The sequence below is a fragment of the Notamacropus eugenii genome, chromosome 7 (assembly GCF_028372415.1).
Source record: "Notamacropus eugenii isolate mMacEug1 chromosome 7, mMacEug1.pri_v2, whole genome shotgun sequence".
Classification (NCBI taxonomy): Eukaryota; Metazoa; Chordata; class Mammalia; order Diprotodontia; family Macropodidae; genus Notamacropus; species Notamacropus eugenii.
The window spans coordinates 59,315,262-59,333,429 of record NC_092878.1 but is presented as its reverse complement, the minus strand read 5'-3'; the positions used below and the strand labels follow the sequence as shown (position 1 = coordinate 59,333,429).

Here is an 18,168-nt window from a genome sequence, read left to right as displayed (position 1 = left end):
TGCTGCCTCAGCTGCTCACCCCTGAGGGGGCCTGGGTTATGGAGACACCCCGCTCCCCTCTGGTGAGCTGAAAAGACCCTCTTACTGACCTTTGGCGCCTGTGGGTGGAGGGACCTGTGCAGCTGCTGGAGATTCTGTCCCTGAAGCCTGCTAGGATCTGCTCCTCTCAGTGCTGCTCGGCCAAGGCAAGGCTGGGCTCTGCTCCGGATCCAGTATGTGAGGGGCCTTTCGCGTCAGTTTTTCAGGTCTCTCTGGAACAGATATATCCTCCACTCCATTGTTCTGTGGCTTCTGCTGCTCCAGAATTTGTTGGGAGTTCTTCTTTACAGATATTTTATGGGCTGTGGGTTCGGAGCTAGCATATGCGTATCTTTCTACTCCGCCATCTTGGCTCCTCCCCCCCCAAAATTACTTCTTTCTAAAAAACAGGGGCAACAAGGATAAATGTACAGCTTAATATACAAATATATAGCTTATTCCCACAGATAACTAGGTGGTAGAATGGATAAAGTGCATGATTTAGAATCAGGAAGATCTGAATTCAAATTCAGCCATAGACACTTACTAGCTGTGTGACCCTTGGCAAGTTACCTAACTTCTGCTTGCCTCTTTTTCTTCATCTTCACCTCCCAGATTTTTTTGTGAGGATCAAATGAGATATTATTTGTAAAGTTCTTTGCAAACCTTGAAGCATAGTTTTATTATTATATTATTAATTTTCAATTCAATGAACTAGATTCTAGTTCAATCCTCAACCCTTAATTAATCCCTTTAATAAAAGGATCTGTTCTGTTTTCGGTCGAAGGACCATACCTGAGGCCGAAGAGGGCCACATGTGGCCTTGAGGCCCCAACTTCTCCACCCCTGCTATAGAACAAAAAATTGATAAGGGAATAGTAAGACTCCATCTAAAGACAATAAATGAATTCAAGTTTCCTGGTTGAGATGAATTACACTCCAAGAACCCCAAGGATGTGATTGCTGATGTATTGTCTGTGATCTGCAGATGATTTGGACATAAGCAAATATCCTGATTTTCAAAAAAGGAGGCAGATTCCACAGACTGGTAAGAATGAAGTTGATCCTAAGCAAAATTCTAGAATGAATCACTGAAAATGGATAGTTTGTTAGCACTCAAAGAGGAAAGCAATGATTATATGGAGCTAGCCTGGATTCACTAAGAACAAATTATAACAAATTAACTTTTGGTGTTCATTTCTTAACTTTTTCTGCTTTACATGGCAGATGATCCTGAACTACAACAGTCTAGCTCTTTTACTTTAATTTCTACTTCTTAAAATGAGCCTGGTGGAGAGGCAGCATGGGGACATAGGAAGGGCATAGTATTAAAGTCACAAAACTTAGGTTCAAGTCAAGGCTCTGACACTTATTATAATTATCATATTACACTCATGAACCTAATCTCTATGACCCTGGATTTCCTCCTTTGGAAAATAGGTAAAATAAAACTGTCATTAACTACTTAGTCTTATTGTGAGTAAAAAGCACTGTAAATGGTCAAGTTCTTTGGGTGTATGGGATGATAATACAGGATGGCAGAAAGAAGAATGAGGTTCTCAACTCTGATTTTGGTTCTGTTTCCTATGCCAAGGAAAAGGATCTTGGACTATAAAGGAAAGAACAAAAATGGCGACTGTGAAGATAAAATACAAGAAGGGAGACAGTAAGAGAACAACTAGCAGCATTCAGTAGGTTCATGTCACGAGGCCCAGACAAACTACATCTCAAACCATTATAAGAACAAGTAGACATGACTGCTGGGCCACTTTCAACACTCTAGGAAAGGCAAATGGAAGATGTGCTTTCATATTGGATAAGGTCAGATGTCACAATTTTGATAAAAGGGAAGAGAATGGAGTCCACAAACTATAGTCAACTGAGCTCAACTATGAATAGTTTCATAGAGTTAGGGCTAGAAGGGATCCAAAGTCTAATCCAAGTCCCTTCATTTTACAGGTAAAGAAACAGAGACCCAGAGAAGGTCCAAGATTACACAAACATTAAATGAAGGAGGTGGGATTTGAACTCAGGTCCTCTGACTCCAAAACTAGCACTCTTTCCAATTCCTGGCAAAATTCTCAAAAAGCAAAAGAAAAATGTAGTAAACATCAAGAAAGGTAAGTCATGATGTCAGAGATGCCTTCACTGGAAACAGGTCGGGCTAAGCTAATCTCATTTTGCTTTTTTTATAGAGTTTATATTACACTAGTAAGCTGATCAGGGAAATAACACAGCCAGAGTTTACTTAGATTTTAATCAAGCATTTGACAAAAATCTCTCATACTATTCTTGGGAAAAAAAGATGGCAAGGGATAGGCTAGTTGATGGACCAATTAGCTTGATATAGAACTGACTAAATGGCCAGACTCAAAAGAGTAATCATGAGGGTTTAACGTTATGGATGCAATATCCCGGGCATCTGGGCTGTTCAAACATTTTTGTCAATGACTTACATAAAGGCAGAGATGGGCTGCCTCTGAAAGAAATGGGAATCGCATCATTAGATGTCCCTAAGCAAAAGTTGGAAAACCATTTGTCAAGTGATGTTGTGAGAAGGGAGTCATACTCAGGTACAGGTTGAACTAGCAGTGGTAGAAAGGGATACAAGGACAAACAACCAAATGTCAGGTTAAGTGATCCAGTTTGGCTAGAATGCAGAATGCATGGGAAAGAGATACAGATTGGACCTGTGACTTCATTAAGATTGGGCACTCTCAGATAAGGAAAATCTCTCTACCAATAACAAGTCAGCACATTCTCTGTTAATTACAGTCTTAGAGAATTTTCTAAAGAGCACTAAGAGATTAAAGTGACTTGCCCAGGATCAAACAGTCAGCAGGTAGGACTTGAACCCAGTTCTAAAGCCGGCTTCCTTTCCATGATGGCTCAGTGCCCAAAGTGGAGTAACATGAAATAAAGCTGGAAAGATAGGCTGGAGCCAGACCGTGGAAAACTGTATGGGAGACTAAGAAGCTTGTATTTTATCCTAGAAGCAACAGGCAATCACTGAAGATTCATAAACGGGAATAACATACATGATCCACTATCTACTGGGAAGATATTTCAGCAGCTAAAGAGAAGGATGAGAGACTGGAAGTAGGGAGATGGTTAGAAGGCTACAGCAATAATCCAGGTGAGAGGTAATTAAAGCCTAGATAAGGACAGTGTCAATAAGAGTAAAGAGAAGGGGAAAGATTCAAGGGGTATTGGGAAGGCAGAATCAACATGACTTAGCAACTAATCTGAGACAGAGGAGGGGTACAGAGAGAGAGACAAGGGTCAAAGATGACTCTCATGTTTTGAACCTGGGTAATGGTATTATCAAGAGAAACTGAGAAGTTGAGATGAGTTTTTGTTTAGGGGGAAAATGATAAGTCTGGTTTTAGACATGCTGAGTTTGAGATGTCAGCAGCAAACGCCAAGTAGAAATGGCCAGATGGGACTGAAGACTGATAAACAAACTTACAGTCAGAGAGATGGATGGATGGATGGAGAGAAAGAGAAAAAAATAGGTATATATACACATATACATACATCTATAAATATATATGTGAGAGAGAGAGAGAGAGAGAGAGAGAGAGAGAGAGAGAGAGAGAGTGTGTGTGTGTGTGTGTGTGTGTGTGTGTGTGTGTGACAATTAGGTGGTTCAGTGGATAGAATGCTGGGCCTGGAGTCAGGAAGACTCCTGATTTCAAATCTGGCCTCGACATTTACTAGCTGAGTGACCTGGGCAAGTCACTTAACTCTTTCTGCCTCAATTCCTCATCTGTAAAAATGAGATAGAAAAGGAAATGGCTATATACATACATACATACAAACATACACTCAAAAAAAATGTGTGTGTGTGTGTGTACCAGTTTGAGTTTACATTTCAGCTCTGACACTTCATAGATAGATAGATATAGATGGGTGTGATAATTGAACAGGTGAGCAAATAAGACCACCAAAGGTGAAGTTACATAAAGAGAAGAGGGATGAGGATAAAGTCAGGAAACATCCACATTTAGGGGACAGAAGAAAAACAATGAATCAACAAATGAGGCCAAGAAGGAAAGATCAGACTAGCAAATGAATAGAGAAGAAGACATTTATTTTAAGGAAGCCAAGGAAGCAGGAAGCTGGTTGTTGACAGCACCATATGATACAGAATATGATATAAAATGGTAAAAGAGAATCATAGAACCCCAAGGTGGGAAGGAAGCCCAGATGTCATCTAGTATTCCAGTCCATCCTTCATGTGATCAACAACTGCCTTTACAATATCCCAGACAAGTGGTTATCTAGGGTTCAATGGTATCTGGTAGTCAGATTACCTGTCCATATGTTTTGGCTTTGTTGTTTTTATTCCCATCACATCATGCTTCCTCTCCATACCTCAAGGCAAAAGAAAGAAGAGCTTAGAAACAGCAAGGCAGAGATGAATGGGGAGAGAAGAAAACTGAGCCTGGGACAGTGGAGAAGATAGACTCCTACAGATAGCATTTTTCTCATTCCACTGATAGCCTAGCATCTCAGATCTCATCCAGCTTCACTCCATATCTCCATATCTCCATATCCTTTTCTCCCTCCACTGAAGCAGCTCACAACCCCTCTGCAACAATGGAAACAATTCATCAGCCAACCACCAAACTGGTGTTTAGCCTCTTTGAAATTAGATAGGCAGGTTCTCAGATGATGAACAAATAGGTCATCACTGTGTCCATGTTCTATCTTGAAAGAATCTGCTAGAACTTCGGTTCAAAAGCACAGAGAGCCTTGGAAAACCCACTGCCATTTTTTCTGGGCCTCAGTTTCTTTACCTGTAAAACAAGAGAGTTGGAGTAGAAGAGCTCTGAGGTCCCACCCAACAGTAATCTATGATTTATAATTCATCTCCAGAAATACTATGAGTCATGGTAGTAACTAACGCGCACGCTCTCTTTCTCTCTCTCTCTCTCTCTCTCTCTCTCTCTCTCTTTCTCTCTCTGGCACATGATATATGTTAAGGTAATTTAAGAAGGATCATAGACTTAGAACTTCAAGGGGCCCTTAAATTTACAAATGAGGAAGTTGAAAGCTTTACAGGAAGATGTGTGTTGTTGTGTTTGTCCTTCGTTCTCAAAGAGGACCATAACATCAAGATGATGTAACTTGCAGTTGACTTTGATTTGAGGGAAGGCTATGCAAGGTCACCAGCCTCACTTTCTCCTCCAGAGCCATCTGGATCCAGAGGCCTGATATTCATCAGTATGACTGGAGATGCCCCAGGATGCAATGTGGGACTTTGGTCATTTTAGACTAAAGTCTTATAAGATTCTCACTTTGAGTGAGATACACCTATTCAATGAATAGGTCTCTTTATCAAACTGGGAGGGGAAGACTCTCAGGGTTCATAGATAAAAGAGAAACAGAGAAACTAAAAGGAATGCTGTAATTCAAGATCATAAACGAATGCCCATCTGTGCCAACAAATAGAAAAAGCTAAAAAATAAATACTAAAATAATAATGGAATCCCAGAAAAAAAATTCATTTCTTAAGAGAAGAAAAGAAGCATCTGGATTCCACAGATTTATTTCTACTTTAATTATTTTTTTTATTCTCCAAATGAAAACTGATTAGGCTCCAAAGTGGTTTCTTATGGGAAAAGAATATATATGGGAAAGTGGTCAGGCACTAGAGAAGGCAAAAGAAAGAAGAGCTTAGAGACAGCAAGGCAGAGATGAATGGGGAGAGGGGAAAACTGAGCCTGGAAGAGTGGAGAAGACAGACTCTTATAGATAGCATTTTTCTCATTCCACTGACAGCCTAGCATCTCAGATCTCACCAGCTTCACTGCTTAGCCATGTTCGGCCACTTTTACCCATTTTCCCTCTTGACATGGACAGAAAATTGAGCAATTACCCTTAAACTCCACTCTTTCAGATCACTAAGATTGCCACACTCACTGAATTAAGCCCCCACTCACCCCGGGCTAGAAGTAGCTCACCTGGATCCACCCTTCAGGAACTGAACATTGTTGGTGGGGTTGGTCATGAGGCTTTATTATTACTAAGGTTGTTAATACATTTAATCCTGTCAAAACATGAAACCCAGGATGCAAAGAAGCAGGGTTAGCCACCTGAGTCCTACAAAGGGAGGAGAGGGAGCCATCAGAAAGGTGGCCCTTATTTATGCCAAAGCACCCCAGTTCCAGAGTGGTGCAGAATCACATTACATTAGCAATTGCATTGTTAAGCCTGGGAATAATTAGATGGGGTTTTTATCCTGTTTTCAAAGGCATTCAACTTAAAATAAGATTTGGGGGCTGACAGTTCTCTTATAATCTGCATTAAACTCAGGGGTAAAAGGTGTAAAAGTTAGCTCCCAATTGTCTATTTTGAGGCTGTTTTAACTGAAACTTTTTACTTTCTTTTTCTTTCGCAAACTGAGAATTTTTTTTCCTATTTATATGCTTACTAAACTCTCTTCTTTAACATTACAAACTCAACACAAAATTTAAGTTACTGTTAGCCCAGGTCTCATGGTTCCATAAAAGGTGTAAAAGACCCTAAAAATCATCTAGTCAATCTCTCCATGTTTCATTTAACAGATGAGGAACCTGAGGCACAGAGATTTTAAGTGACTGGATCATGGATAAAGAGCTGGTTAGTAGGAGGGCCTGGACTAGACACACAATTCCAGTTCTCACACTACATTAAATGAGTGACCATAGGCCAGTCACATTAAGTCTCTGCCCCCTCAGTTTTCTCATCTGTAAAATGGGGGCAATAATACCCATAATTTTTTCAAGGACCAAATAAGAAATTTCATATATATATATATAAAAACACCACTTTTTAAACCTGAAAACACTGTATAACTATCTGTAATTATTATAGTTAGCTGCCCAGAGGCAGCAAGGTGATACAGGGAATAAGGTGCTGGACTTGGACTTAAGAAGACTTGAGTTCAAATCCAGCCTAGAAGACTTCTTAGCTCAGTTTGCTTCTCTATAAAATGGAGAAAATAATAGCATCTACCTCCCAGGCTTGTTGTGAGGATGAACTGAGATATCTGAAAAGTGCTTTGCAAACCTTAAAGTGCTATATAAATGGTAGATATTATCATAACATTATCATCACTGCCTTCTATCAGAGAGTCTACTCTCAACTCTGTCACTGCCAAAAGTCTTGACACTGAGCAAGTTGCTTCAACTCTCCCGGCCTTGGTTTCTAATGTGTAACCCGAAGGGCTTGCTTTTGAAGGTCCCTTTGGCACTAACAGTCTAAGATTCCAGGATGTGATGCTGCCATGGTGGCAGCAGCTCTTGAATTACAAGTATGTACAAGCTTTCACACTCAGGGGTCTGGGGTTAGGGATCATGTGAATTAGCTGATGGAATTCTCCTTTTTACCAAGAGATCCGTGGAGCAGGAGGGAGTCCTCAAAGATGGGGAGAAGTTCTGAAAAAGGAAAGCAGCCCTGGGAATGGAGAAAGGTGCTGCAAATCTATGGAGGAAGGCATGATTAGCAAACTTGTTTTTCATACATTTAATTCTTCCTCTTTGTTGTGTGTTTCATCAGAGAGCTCCTCCCAAAAAGGCCATAAAGCAATTTTCTCTGAAATTAATGTTGTTGTTGTTTTATTATCTTACAACACTTCCTAGTCTTGAACCACTAAAAACTACATGTCAGCTTCTACAATGTTGGCTTGAGTTGTCAGCCAGTTTCCAAAGAACCCGGCTAAATCAGAAGGCTCACCCAAAACTCAAAGCCATTTGCAAGACTTTCAATGCCAATTGATCATCCCTTATCCTAGCTAAAATCTTGGAGCTCCTAGATCACTGAAACTCTAAGAGTTAAAGACAGGTTGGAATGGTTAGCCACTGCATTTCCATGCCTATTGTCCTGCTAGCTTCTTACCAACTTCATTAATGCCCTGGCTCCTGCCTCTATCTTGTCAAGCCCTTCAGCTATTTCCCTTAGTTGGTCCTGCTGCTGTCTGGTGACTGAAACAGCAGATAGGACTACAGCAGAGAGAAGGGGAAGATCAGAAACCTGGCTGGGGCCCAGCAGGAACTCATAGCTGCCAGGTCAGTGCTGGCATAAGACAATTTCACACACATGTTAGGGAAAACAGATTTTGGAAAGTGAATTATGGGGCACCTTATTTAACAGTATCATAAGGGATTATTAGAAGGATGGAGAAATGTGGCAGGTGAAAGGGTTTTGGGTGAAGTCATACAGCAAGATCTGGCAACCAGAAGTAGGCTTGTCCATAAGAGATGCCAGAAGATCTCTAACTCAGGTCAACTGGAAAGCTAGGAACCACAAGAAGAATTATTAGGACTCATTCCTAGGTTTTTCCATACTCCCAGGGCAGGCACTGAATGCCTGAGCTTTTGACTTTTTTATCTCACCTGAGACTCACTTTCTTTCCTTCTGGGCCTGATCTTTGAACCTAAATTGAAGCCCTATTTTCCCTTTCATTCTGTGCCTTGATTTCCAGTAACCTTGTATACACAAAAGTGCCTCTGGATTTTTGAAGAATCTGTACATTCTTTCTTATTATATGATATAATCTCAATAGATAGGAAGTTAGATAGATTAATGGATGGATGGATGGAGAGATAAAAGCTCTCTTTATGCATATACACATGTTTATGTATATGTGTATGTGCATGTATGCATATGTGTGTGTACGTGTGTATGTATGTAGATCAAATATATTTTTTGCTAGCCAACTTTTCCTTCTTCCCTGATGTCTCCATTTCACACTTCAGATGCACCTTGGCTATTGTTTGCTTTCTTTCTTGCCTTTCTACTTTCATCAAAGGAACAGCTGTAGTATTTGCCCATAGGGTGACTCACCTCCTCCATCATCAGATCCCTCCATGCTCCGTTGTCTGAGGCGCTGGCTGCTCCCCACCAGAAAAAAAAAGAAAAAAAATTCAAATACAGAAACAGAAAATAAAAATTCCTACTTTCCCTACTTTTTCTTGTTCCAATGCCAAATAAGCCAAGAGTTTCTCATCCTCTCTCATCTTCAATTTGATTCAATTCAACAAATATGGGTAAGGCATTGAACTAGGTGCTAGGGATACAAAAATGAATTCATCTCTGCCTTCAATTCACACTCTACCTTGAAGGTGAAGTTCACTAGTATTTCACCCTCCACATTTAACTAGGAACACTTTACTTTCAATAAAGACCATAGGAAAAGATTTGAGTTGAAAACTATGAAATTAGACTAGAATAGAAACTCTCCTTTAATATAGCGAATGTAAGGTGCAGGTTCATCATGCCTGTCAGTTTCAGTGAGGTAGAATGTACAGGTTTCATCTTAATGCCAGGAGTCACACTTCGAAGGAACAATTCCACCAATGCCAGGCTCCTCTCTCTTAGTTCTAGAGAGCAGAATGGGCCATGGCCCAGCACCAAGATTTGTCCTCTCAGCCCCCAAACACAGTCAAATCAACACACACAGTTTCCTAGTGTTATGGGAGGCTTGAGCCTCTAATGTCCAGTTTAAGAATATGAACTGTTGACAATGGCACTCAGACACCATTAAATTCTGTAAAAATGTGGAAAACTTACTCTTCTACATCTTCAGTAACCTTTCTTCCTGACCTGTAAAGATAAGAAAAGAAAGAGTTATTAAGACCCAATGATCTTTTCTATCATGGGAGAAAGAGTGTCTATGTAACAAGAAGAGGTGTTAAGGAGGTCTAGTCAAAACAGTCACAAGGAACACCATGGCCATCTAAATATGACTTCATTCATGATTTACAAAGTCATCTTGGATGTAAATAAATGCATCTTTCCCTTTAAACCTGCCCGTCCTTCTGATTTCCATACTGCAACTAATGAGACCACCATCAATTAACAAACGTTTATTAAGTGCCTACTATATGCTAGACACCATCTACCCAATAACCCTGGGAATCGTTTCTTCCTCGATCTTGTCCTCTCCTCCCACACTCAGCTGGTTTGCAAAGAACTGTTGATTCTATCTACACAAAGTCTAGCACATCTGCTTTGTCATCACCCCATCCCATTGTTGCCTCCATCCCTGGTTCAAGGTTTTATCACTTCTTTCTCGGACTGAAGAACAACAGCCTCATAGCTGGTCTCTCTGCTGTAGTCTTGGGCCCTTCCATTTTATTTTAAACCTGAGTGTCAGGATAATCTTTCCAATGCATAACTCTGATCATGTTACCCATACCCTGCCCCTGTCACTAACAGACTGAAGAATCCCCATTGCTGACAAATTAAATCGAAACTCCAAAACCCTTCAGGGACCTTCACAATCTATTTCCAGTTTCCTCTTGCTTCCCCTCTTATAATGCACTCTTTCTTAACAGGGAGAGTCTTTTAATATCAGTTACCTAGAACTAAAGTTCATTGTATTATTGCATTTATCTAAATTCAGTTGTCTTTAGTGCTGTTTTCATTTACATAATTGCAACCAATGTACATATTGTTCTGTGGCTTCTACTTTCTTTGCACTATTTTACTTCATATAAATCTCTATTTCTCTCAATTCTTCATGTACATTTTTTTCTTGCAGTGCAGGCTTATTACCTTGCATTCATACACCACAATTTGTTTAACCATACTCCCAGTTCAATATGATTTCTAGCTTTTGGCTGCCACAATTAGTGCACATTCTACCTGTGAGTTTAGTACGTTTTACTTAGAGCATATTTTTATACTAACTGTATGACCCAGGACCAGTCATTTAACTCCAACTGCCTCACCAAAAAAAATAAAAAGCATTTTTTTCTTTTAATGTTAGTATTTTTTTCTTCTCTTCTAGACTGTCCTCCTATGTGTATTTTCATTCCCAATCAACTGTGCTTTCTTTTGTTTCTTTAGTGAGACTTGATATCGCAGATTCGAGTTTTTCTAGTCTGCCCATTGTTTCGCTATGTAGGTCATAAACTCTGCTCTCCAAATTTGCAATTCTTTTTCATACCACTCAGCAACAATGTATTGTTCATTATTCTTCTAAGATTTCACAGTCATCAAACATTGGATTGTTTTACTTTGTTTTGCAGTGTTTATTTTTTTTTTATTGCCCCAAATAGAAGCCATATTTCCTTCTGTTGTTGATATTTTCCATGTTGACTTAATTTGCTTATGTTACAGGTATTTGAATTTTCTTCTTCCTCACATTTTTGGGAATTTCAGTCTCTCCATCCTCTCCCCCTTATTTTTTTCTATTGCTCATTTTCTAACTCCCTCCCCTCTGGTGATGGTTTCCCGGAGGCTGGCTCTTAAAGCATCTCAGCTTTCTCCTATCATGGTTGACCAGCTTGTGTTTCTGTCCCAAGTGAATTATTAGGGAACAGAACTGGTCCCAGCGAGATGTCAGGCTCCTTCCCTTAGGCTGAGTGGAGTACCAGACAGCTCCCCCCTATACACATAGTCACACACACACACACACACACACACACTCTGTCCTGTTCCAGTGTTCTGTCTCATTCCCTTTGCTCCTCACCTTTAGTGGTTCAGACATACTGCACTGATGCTATTGGGCTGATTTCTATAGTTTGAATCTCTGAGACTCTAAGAGGAGTGGGCAGAATCAAGGTGTGAGGTTGAGCTCTATTTCAAGGCCAGAACCATGTCCTACCCCTTTCCCTCTGTTCCTCTGCTCACCTGTAGATATCTCTTGCTGCACAGAACACTGCCATGGAACTGATTATCATAGCCTAAAGCCCAGATCTCCACAGGGTTACTGAGTGGTGGCGCTGACTTTGTTGGGGTGCTGGGTCAGGTAGTGCAGCCTCACTGCTGATATGGGGGGGGGGGGGTGTCTAATGGAAGAGGTACTGTATGAGTCCATTTTTTAAACCTACATTTGGGTTCCTAGCATCCTAGACCATGGAGATGGCCAAAGCTACTTTATCTTTGACATAATTTGTTTTAGAGGGATTTGAAAAGTCATAGGAATGAGAGAAAATGTCTACTCTTTCATCTTGTTTGTCATCAAACAAAAGTTTGTATTTCTCCTTTTAGAAGCTGTTTATATCTTCTAACAACTTATCTACCATATACAGACTTTTCGCCTTATAAATTTGTGTCAGTTCTCTATAGATTTCGCATGTTAGATTTCTCTGATAGTGAATGCAAAGTTTTACTTTCCCCCAATCCACACCTTTTCTTCAAACTAATCTATTCTAGTTGCATTGATTTTGTTCATTTAAACGTCTTTTAATTTTATGTCATCCAAATTATTTGTCTTTAATACTCTCTGCTATCCCTTATTTTGGGTAAAAAGTTTCCCTTTAACCATATTTGTCCAAGATTCTACTTTGCATTTTTTCTAATTTTTAAAAAATTTGACTTATTATATTTCAATCCAGTATCCATTCAGGATATGAATATGACGTATGTATAAGACATAAAACAAGAGGTTGTATAGTATAGTGTATACAGAGCTGGCCGCAGAGTTAGGTAAATTAGGGTTCAAGTTCTCAGGCATATTCTTGTTATATAACCAACTTAATCTCTCAGTCTCCCAGGCAATTATACAAGACTACAAGCTACAGAACATGTGTCAATTGGTAATAGTAGAAGGAATTTTCTCATTGGGAATTCCCTGTACCACCACTGAAATCAGGGGTGTGGACAAAAGTAAATGTGTAAGATATTGATGTATACCTATTTTCTGCCAAGTTGCTCTCCAGGTTTTCTGGCAATTCATATACTCTCCCCCAGTAATTTGTCTTCTCAAGTTTAGCAAATACTGGGTCACTGGGATGCTGTACTCATACATTCTGTTACCTTTTCGGCAAATTTGTTACCAAAGAATTTTGATAATTATTGCTTTATAATATAATTCGATCTCCAGTAATCTGATAATAAGATCATTTCCATTTCCTTTTTTGTTCCTTTTTGCTCTTAAGACTCACAACTTTACATTTTTTCATATGAATTTTTATATTTTATCTATTCCTTTAAAGTTTCTCCCTTGGTGGTATGAATGATATAGTATCAAATGTGTAGGTTAATTTTATGTAGTAACATCATTTTTATTATATTGGTATGGCCTAGCCATGAATATCGAACATCTCTCAAATTATATCTAATGTCTCTCTCTTGGTTTCTATAAAGATTTTCATCGTTTAGTAGGTTAACTTCCACACAGTTTATATGCTTTGTGGTCGTTTTAAATGAAGTTTTTCTATCTTTTCTCCTATTAGTAATATAAAAATGCCAATTATCTTATGGATATTTTATACATTGCTACTTGGATGAAGATATAGTTGTGATTAGTTTATTTTGCTGAATAAAGATTTCTAAATAAACTATTATATCATCTTGCAAACATGGATAATTTTGTCTCCTCTGTCAGTGTTTGTTCTCTTAATTTTTTTCTCGTCTTATGGACATAGTTAGCAATTACAGTAATATGTCAAATAAGAATGGGGAAATGAAGCGTCATGGCTTCATCCTTGAACTTACAGAGAAAGCCCTAGGTATTTGTCATATTACAAATATGCAACTTCTAGATCTAAGATAAACACTAATAAATTCCATAAATTCCATGCATCTGTTTTTAAGTGTTTTTTAACCAAAAAAGTCTTTTCTGTATTGATATAATCATGTAGCTTTTGTTTTAGTTGTTTAGATGATTAATTGTACTAATAACTTTACTAATGTTGAACTGTGATTGCATCCCTGCTACATAGTGGGTCATCATGAATATACCTAGGTCACAATTAGTGCAAACAATGGATCCTTTGAAGAAGCAGTATTTTTCAAATTCATACTGCATTTCCCATTGGGCTAGAACCAATGGCCATATTCTACACAATTATACTTCAAATAATGTGGATTTGAGTATATGTGACCTCTTCAGGGGAATTATTTGTCAAACTAAGTGGGACCAAGCTGTGATTTTTTTCAGAGACATTTCTGTTGAAGCTACCACCATTCTCCCAAGCCACCCAGGTTCAGAACCTCAGATTCACTCTTGACTCTTCACTCTTCCTCACCCTACATAACTGAGCAGTTATCAAATCTAATTAATTCTACCTCCATAACATTTCCAACATACGTCCCCTTCTCTCTGATCAAACAGCCACCACTCTAGGCCCTCAACAATCTCTCAGAGGAATTTTGCAAAAGCCTCCTCATCAATCTCTCTAGCTGAGTCTTTCCTCACTCCAATCTGTCTTTCACCCAGCTACAAAAGTGATTTTTCCTAAAGTGTAGATGCAACCATGTCACTAATCTACTCAATATATTCCACTGGCTCCCTATTACATGTAGGAGCAAACATGGACTACTCTTTTTGACATTCAAAGTACTTTACAACAACCTGGCCTCAACCTATCTTTCCAGTCCTAATTCACATTCCTTCCCTTCGTATGTACCAACGTCTAGTCAAACTGGCCTTGCTCTCTGTATACACAGTACTCCATTTTCCATCTCTGTGCCATTACATGGCTGATCCCATGCTTGAAATACAATCTCTTCAACTTTGCTGAGAAAAATATGTCATTTCCTTCAAGGTATAGTTCATATACCACTACATGAAGCCCTTCTGAATGGATAAAGCAACTGTTAAGTGCTTACTATATGTCAAGGCTGTGCTAAGCAGTGAGGACAGAAAGAGATGCTCAAAATGAAGGGGTGGGGTGGGGAAGGGGAAGGTGACTGCATAGCATAGTGAAGAGAAGGTCAGGAAATGTCATAGAGTCCTGGTCCTTGGAAGGATAAGGTGAAGAGCAAGAGGACCCTGGGATGAAGTCCAAGGCACTAATGGGAAGTAGATGGGGATGATAATGGAGAGCAAGCGGTCTGAGAAGGAGATGGCAGGGAATTCTCTCTCCATCTGCTAATACCTTCCTCTCCAAATTTCTTCTCTTTTGTATATTTTGTGGATTTGCAGATATGGATATGCCCAGAGTCAGACTTTAAGTTTCTCCAGGACATTTTTCACTTTTGGTTTTGTATCCCCAGCACTTTGCTCAGTGCCCAGTGCTTAATAAGTGAATTTGTTTGATAAATGTTTACTGATTGATTAAGTGATCATCAATAGATTTTATTTAAATTAGTATTTATTAGTCACATGTGTCTTTATTTATCTGCTTTTTCATCTGTTCATCCTCGTTGGTTTGGCTACCAAATCCAATATTTATCTCAAAAAGGAGTTTAGAAGAATGTCTTGTTGCTCTATTATTGAGAATAATTTTTATGTAATCTGGGCATTAAATATTTTTTAACCTAGATTTGGAGTGAGAGGACCTGAGTTCAACACAAGTTATAGCCTGTGTAATCTTGGCAGTTAATCACTCTGGGCTTTAGTTTCCTCTTCTGTAAAATTAAAGGGGCTTACTGGGTGATCTCTAAGGTTCCTTTCAATCTTAAATCTAATAAACTATGACTCTAAGAATTCACTTATAGATATATCTAGACCAGAATTTTTTTTCCTTTTGATAGTTCAATTATTGCTTGTTTGGTTTCTCTTTCTGAAACTGAATTGGTTTGCTAATTTGGGAATTTTACATTTTTAAGATATTTATCCATATTCTTTTAATTTCTCAGCTTTACTGGCATATAATTCTGATGATTTTTCTCTAATAGCTGTGAATTCATCATGTTTATTTTTTTTCTTGTCAATTTGGTTTTCTTTTTTTATTAAATTATTCAGTGGCTCATCAATTTTGTTAGTTTCTATTTACTCCCTTAGTCTATAAAAAAAAAATCAGTACAATAATCATTGCGCTTCAATTTCTCCTTTGATTTTCAAAATTTTTCCTTTTGTTTTTATCTTGACACAGCTGATTTACTGATTTTCTTCTAGGTTTTTAATTATAGGGTCAATTCTTTTCACTTAACAAATGCCTCAAAGTAGAAGATGGTAGAATAGTAAAACAGATAGCAGAAAGAGTTGGCCTCAAAGCCATTAAGATGTAGGTTCAAGTCCTGCCTCCGATATGATACCTGTTTGACCCTGGGCAAGTCACAACCTTACAATGCTCTGGTTGCAGAGAAGGTGCTAGAAAGTGCCCACTCCCAGAAGTTCCCCACAGGTCCAGGTCCTATCTCTAACCCTGTGTTCTCAAACCACTGTAATTTACAGTCTCAGACAGTTGTGAGGGGCATTAAGAGAAAAAGTCACATATGTACCAAAGGTATGTCAAAGGCAGGGCTACAGTCAAATTCTTCTTGACATGATGCCTTCTTCTCTAACTATATTTTCCCCTTCTAAACCAGCAACAAATCCTTTAAGTTTATTTTGTTTATGCCAATTTGATCCCAGCCTTAGGTCACAGATCCTTCCCTTCATCCTTTAGTCTGAATGGTATTAATCTGTCGTGATCCTTTATAAGAAATATTCATTTGGCTCCTTCTTCTTTAACATCTAACAATCCCTCCTGCCTGCAAAGCTTTTGCAAACAGACATTTTCTTTTTGTTATCTTGATAATCCTCACATGGTGTGAGACTTACCCCATCCTTATCCAGTCTTGAGAATGGGACTTTGGATCTTCCCCCCCCCCCCCGCCCCAACTTCTCTATTTCCTATCTCTTTGCTGGAAAGACCTTCACATGTGGAGCACCAATCCCAGAAACATGGATTCATTCATGAAAGAAGCAGCATGTTGTGATCTCAGTTCAACATCAAAGCATCCAGTATAAATCTAGGCCCTGCCACTCATTGCCTGCATTCCTTGGAATAACCAGATCCTTCCCCTGGTCCTCAGGTCCTCAACTCACAAAATGCATATGCTGGATCAAAAGCTCAGAGATTTATAGCCAAAAGGGACCCCAGAAGAGCCATTTAGTCCACTGGCTCCCCTCATTTTACAAATGAGGAAACCAAAACATGGAGGAATTGTGATTTGTTCTAGGTCACAATAATAGTAAGTGGCAGAGCAAGATTTGAACCCATGTCACCGAGCACTGGGCTTGAAATCAAGAAGACTTCATCTTCCTGAGTTCACATCTGTTATCAGATACTAGCTATGTGACCATGGTAAAATCACTTAACCCTGTTTGCCTCAGTTTCCTCATCTGTAAAATGAGCTGGAGAAGAAAATACAAACTACTCTAGTATCTTTGCCAAGAAAATCCCAAACGGGGTCACAAACAGTGGGATACAACTGAAAAAACTGAACAAAAACCTCCAGTTCCAAGTCTATGAATCTAATAACTATTTCCAGTTGACTTCATGCATTCCTCATTTTTTTCTACACTCAATTCAGTGACTTGCTTCAGATTCTCCCCTTCCCAATTCCCCACACTCCCTCTTTGAATGACATTTGCTTGTGACCATCCATTCAATTCTTCTTCTATCCTGTTACTTTTGTTTAGCTCTTTTTGAGGCTTCTATAAGTGCTCTTCTTGTTTTCTCAGCGATCCAAAGATGAAATGAAAGTTCTTTAAAAAAAAAAAAAATCATTGTCCTTTTTTCCCCTTCCTTTTCTCACCCTTCTTCTCTATTTCCCTATCCCTTTATCTTTCTCTCTCTCTCTCTTTTCTCTCTGCCTCTCCATCCCTCTCTCATTCCTTCTCTCTCTCTTTTTCTTTCTCTCTCTCCCTCATCCTCCTTCCCCCCATCTCACTCAGGTCTGAAGTCTATTTTTATGACCTGGGCCAGTGTGCCCCTCCTTAGACAGCCTAGTGACCCTCTGTTCCTAGGGTTTCATCATATTGCTGTGGGACTCAGAATGGTCATCTCATTAGCATTAGTATGACTGTAGCTCAAAACTCCCAATCCACCAGTCTCAGTCTCCTCAGAAGTAGGGACTACAGGTGGGCACCACCATATTCAGCTTTATGTTTCTTAAGGTTTTTTGTTTTTGTTTTGTTCTGCATATCAAATTTCCTGTTCACTTCAGGCTTTTACAGAAGAAATGATTCTAATCCCTCCCTTTTGCAAAAAAAAAAAATTTACATTTTTTTCACTGATGATCAAGGAATGAAAATATCATCCTTTCAGGTCCAGCACAAATGCTAATTTTGTCCATGAAGCTTTTTGGAATGCTCTGAGATGGTAAAGATTTCTCTCTCATTTGATCTCGAAGCACCTAAATATTTTGCTAACACACCTATCATGTTCTTTTTTGTATTACATTTATCTATGCAATCTTATCTCTGAGATCTACCAGACTACAAATTCCTTAAAGGCAGGGACCATGTCTTATTTCTTATTATATCTCTCCCACAAC

The 18,168-nt window shown here is 39.0% G+C and overlaps 1 protein-coding gene across 1 annotated transcript in view; it reads right to left on the bottom strand.

Annotated features, from left to right (window-relative positions):
* The window catches only part of IFT43 (intraflagellar transport 43), a 135,126-nt gene that overhangs the window by 42,832 nt on the left and 74,126 nt on the right, over positions 1–18,168 (bottom strand). Inside the window, exons 4-5 of the mRNA XM_072623308.1 lie at positions 9,577–9,609; positions 8,851–8,897 (exon numbers count right to left, since the gene is read on the bottom strand). Coding sequence (XP_072479409.1) covers positions 8,851–8,897; positions 9,577–9,609 — 80 coding nt within the window. The remainder of the gene's footprint in view (positions 1–8,850; positions 8,898–9,576; positions 9,610–18,168) is intronic.